The sequence below is a fragment of the Schistocerca gregaria genome, chromosome 3 (assembly GCF_023897955.1).
Source record: "Schistocerca gregaria isolate iqSchGreg1 chromosome 3, iqSchGreg1.2, whole genome shotgun sequence".
Taxonomy (NCBI): Eukaryota; Metazoa; Arthropoda; class Insecta; order Orthoptera; family Acrididae; genus Schistocerca; species Schistocerca gregaria.
In genome coordinates, this window is record NC_064922.1 from 917332823 (window position 1) to 917337713 (window position 4891).

At 44.8% G+C, this 4891-nt stretch overlaps 1 protein-coding gene across 1 annotated transcript; it reads right to left on the minus strand.

Moving 5' to 3' along the window:
* Positions 1-1385: 1385 nt before the first annotated feature.
* Positions 1386-4752, minus strand: LOC126354630 (cuticle protein 18.7-like). Its single transcript, XM_050004400.1, has 2 exons — positions 4704-4752; positions 1386-1990 (listed from the first exon to the last, which is right to left on the minus strand). The coding sequence occupies exons 1-2, from the start codon at positions 4713-4715 to the stop codon at positions 1535-1537; spliced, it is 468 nt and encodes a 155-aa protein (XP_049860357.1). The 5' UTR covers positions 4716-4752; the 3' UTR covers positions 1386-1534.
* Between the last annotated feature and the right edge of the window lie 139 nt (positions 4753-4891).

Here is a 4891-nt window from a genome sequence, read left to right on the forward strand (position 1 = left end):
ATTCTTCTAAACACTTTAAATTAAATCCTTGCACATTATTTCTCCAGTAGTATTAAAGGTTTTTCAGATTCCGTCACACAGTCACCTGCAATTTCAGTTTTATGTCGCTGTGTTGCACTGGAAAAAGCGAGTGTTCCATTATTTCTCCATTCCCACAATCTTTTAATAAATTTTAACATACTAGATGAAATGTTTCCATCACGCAATCCACCTATAAACAAGACACACCTATCTCAATTTTAACTATTTTTTGGTGATATTCAGAACTCTTTTAATGTTGCAGATTTTGCTGCATTCAGCTGAATGAAAAAATACTCTGCATATTAAGATATTTCATCCTGTGATCAGCAATAAAGGAGGTATATACAGATGCTTGGATCATTATGAATATGAAGTTAGTTACGACAGTACATCGTGGAGTATCCTGGCAGCAACAAAACAGTTTTACAGCATCTGTACTAAAAAAATTTATCTGTTAGTTGAGCAGGTATTTGTAACCGTTCTTATCTGTAACTACTTTCTTTCTTTCGCTTACGCCATAGTCCCGCAGTAGTCTCGCAGGGTCGGAGTGATTACAACAGGTTTGGCAATGTTAGTTTTGCGACGCGAGTAACTGAGGCGGAACGTGGGGATCAGCAGGGTATTCACCTAGCGGGATGTGGAAAACAGCCTAAAAACCACATCCAGGCTGGCCGGTACACCAGCCCTCGTGGTTAATCGGATTCGATCCGGGGCCGGCACGCCTACCCGAGTCCAAGAAGAAGCGCGTTAGCGCTTGGCTACCTCTTCCGTTTCATTTCAGCAAGTATGTTCCTATGAAGCGCTTTGTTAATGTCACGTTTTACTAATATAGCATTACTCGTAGGCTGCCATACTATAGAAATAAACTGTAAAGATGACAGAGAAGTTTCAGCGCTGAATCTAGAAGTCGATAGTGAATATATCAAAAGAATGAAACCCACCTAATGTTAATGGAGCATAAGAAAGACGATGAAACATAATGGTGGCACACAATTTGGAGTTCCAGCGTAGTATGTGTGGTACGATGGACCTGAATATCGCCGGCCGCGGTGGTTTCACGGTTCTAGGCGTGCAGTCCGAAACCGTACGACTGCTACGGTCGCAGGTTCGAATCCTGCCTCGGGCATGGTTGTGTGTGATTTCCTTAGGTTAGTTAGGTTTAAGTTGTTCTAAGTTCTAGGGGACTGATGACCACAGCAGTCGAGTCCCATAGTGCTCAGAGCCATTTGAACCATTTTTGACCTGAATATCAATGTGTAGAGGATATATCACTATATGCTGTCTATTACATCTTATCAAAATAGTTTTAAGACTGGATTGGAACTTAATATATAATAATCTTAAAGTGTAGTGACGAAGTGGTGTATGATGGTAATTCCATTTATTTTTGCATATTTATTTATAAATATCTATGTACAAAATGATCTGTAGCCTCAGTGCTGGCGCTCTTGCAGAAGCCCTAAATAGTTGTGAATGGTCAGTCGGTGGACAGCAGAGGACGGTGTTGTCGAGTTCAGCCCAGCAGGGCAGCCTTGGCCTGCAGGTGGGCGGCGGCAGCCAGGGCTCCAGGGGCTCCAGCCACCGCTGGACCCAGGGCGGCGATCGAGGGGGCGAGGCCGCCGACCAGCGCGGGGGGACCGACGGCGTAGGCGGGGGCGGCGGCGATGGCGGCGGGGGCGGCGATGGCGGCGGGGGCGGCGATGGCTGCGGGGGCGGCGAGGATGGCGGCAGAGTTGACGATGGCGTCGCGTGCCTGTGTCTGGGCGACGGCGGCGAGGTGCGCGCCGCGGGCGGCAGCCACTTCAGGGGTGTCCAGGGGGTGTCCGCCGGGGCCGATGATGATGTTGGCCGGAGGCTGCGGGATCGCCGGCACGGCGATGGGGGCGGCCGCGTAGGCCGGGGCTGCCAGACCAGCTCCCAAAAAGCCGGGCTTCGCCACAGCCACGGCCAGCACTGCACTCAGGACAATCTGAGAGAACAAGACGGCGTTCTCAATTTGGATGCTATCATAAAACTAAGAATGTTACAATGCGTGAAAGCACTGCAAATACATGAAAATATGCATAAATTCTTCTAATATCATCATCTCACACATGGTTATATTTTCTGTTTAGCATCACGACTTTCAAAGAATCTGAGTCTATCTGAAATCAAATGCAAACTGTTTGCCCATAATGGGTAGATCCTTTTTACGTGTGCTGCCACCAGTCGGAAAACATTAGGACTAGGGGAAGATATTGATTTGTCTTTTAAGTCGCATTTCTTTGGTATAGGCACAACATGCAGGTAGTTTTGCCAGAACACAGTGGGAATGAAATAGCGCTACACAGCTTCTTTATTTGGTATAGGCTCAAATGTAGGTAGTTTTGCCAGACCATTGTGGGAACAAAGTGCCGCTACACCTCTTTACCACTCCTCTACCTGCAGGAACTCTAGTGTAAACATATGTTACGCCACCTGCCATTTCAGATCCACTCTGTAAGGAGTTGTGATATCTTGGCCAAGTAGTGCATCCTCATTGTAATAGAAGCGGTCTGCTGCCATGGTTGTCATGTTACATAGCTAGTCTCAGTCCAGCCCTAACCAAATAAAACAAATAAATTGTATCACCTTACTGTCTGCTCTATGTTTTGTGAAATGCATGACACTCAGCTGTCTGTATGTAGTTGATTATTAGTAGCATATCCGGTTACTAACCATCGCAATGAAAATTCATATATTATTCATCTATGATGTGCCATGTGTGATGCATTCCATAAAATAAATGACAGCTATTGATAGTATTACCTTAAACTGTTTACATTTCAGTTTTAAGAAGTGGTTGATGAATGTAAATATCACATTAGGTTGCCCTTGTGCTTGATACAAACCCATAAATATATCAAAATTTTCTTAATCGAGGTTACTTTCTGACCTGTCAGGTAGTATAATGCTTCAGTGTTTCATATTTTCACATTATACCCCCATTTACTGTATACTTCAATTAAACCACATAGACCATTAATTTTATCTCTCGTTTGTATCCCATAGAAGAGGCCGGCCAGTGTGGCCGAACGGTCCTAGGCGCTTCAGTCTGGAACCGCGCTACCGCTACAGTCGCAAGTTCGAATCCTACCTCTGTCATGGGTGTGTGTGACGTACTTAGGTTAGTTAGGTTTACGTAATTCTAAGTTTTTGCCTTGATGCTCGTTATTATTCCTGTACACAGCTCAAGTTAAACTGTGCGTCACACCTCAAAAAACGGAGGTACTCAAATGCTGGTATAAATGACAATCTTCGTATTTTATAATTCTGCACCCCATGATGCACTTTGGGCAGTATACAAGACGACCACTCAAATACATGCATCTTTACTGAGCGCATAAATAGGTGTGTATATTAGTAATAGTAATGGCTCTGTGAGCTCATTTTGCTCAGAGAGCTAGACTTAGACTGTATTTTCTGTTCTGACAAATTAATTTCATCTGTACCTCGTGTATGGCAATATTGTGTTATATTATAAAGCAGAATTAGATTTTCTGTTTCTCCTCATAGCTAAATTTTCAAAATGCTACTCACGGAAAATCATTTAAGATAAGGCAAATCAGCGGAATTATGGTGGCATACTGGCAGCGCTATGCAGTTTCTTGAGAACATTCATTACAAGCTATTCTCGACATGTTGTCTACCTTTTTATTTAAATCAGTGATGAGGTAAGCAACGAGAAGTATCTTTATCGTTGGAAGCAATAACACGCTATCCTGAGTGTACTGACCAAAGTAAAGTAAAATACTAGTGGATAACTGGTTGGTATTAAATTACTTTTTAATGATATTCAGGCTATTTTTCAGTGTTCTGCTGCCTTAGTTTCGTTTATGCAGAGTCTGTTCCAATTGAGTAGGTATTTTAATGAGTTTGCAGACTTTTTCCACCTTAGTTCTTGAGGTCAGTTGGTACGACACTAGCAACGTTGCACTTATATTGTAAATAATGCTGTATGTCTCTAGAATGAGATTTTCACTCTGCAGCGGAGTGTGAGTTGATATGAAACTTATTGGCACATTAAAACTGTGTTCCGGAACGAGACTCGCACTCGGGACCTTTGGCTTTCGCGGACAAGTGCTCTACCATCTGAGCTACCCAAGCACGACTCAGGCCACGTCCTCACAGCTTTACTTCAGCCAGTACCTCGTCTTCTACTTTCCAATCTTCACAGAAGCTATCCTTGCAGAATTAGGACTCCTGGAAGAAAGGATACTGCGGAGACATGGTTTAGCCACATCCTAGGGGATGCTTCCAGAAAGTTGGAGGCTAGGTACTGGCGGAAGTAAAGCTGTGCTGACGGGGCGTGAGTCGTGCTTGGGTAGCTCAGATTGTAGAGCACTTGCCCGCGAAAGGCAAAGGTCTTGAGTTCGAGTCTCGGTCCGGCCCACAGTTTTAATCTTCCAGGAAGTTTCAGTGCTGTATGTCAGCTAACCGGGATCAAAAACCCAAGCAGAGACAAAAAAAATGTCAGCTGTGCAAGAAGAAATTAAGGTGAAACATGACGCGACCTATGAACCTAGACGATTTGGCATTCAGTCAACAGGTTTACTGGAGAAAAGCGCAGCTTTCAGGCTGAAGAGCCATGCAGTGAAGCACAGCACGAATTACGACGCCTCAGAGGCCGGCGACGCAGAGCAGTTGCAAGCGCTCGCACTCACCAGGCACTTCATGGTTGGCAATGAGGGTTGTCGGCTGTTGCAGCTGATGAACTCTGGCTACAGACTGCGTCCACACACTATATATACCGCAGTCCGGCGCCGCTCTAGCGTGAAAGTACTAGCGGGTGTCCTTCCCTCCATCTCTTCATTGGGCGTTGACTGTGCGCTGTGTCTGACGCAACACACCC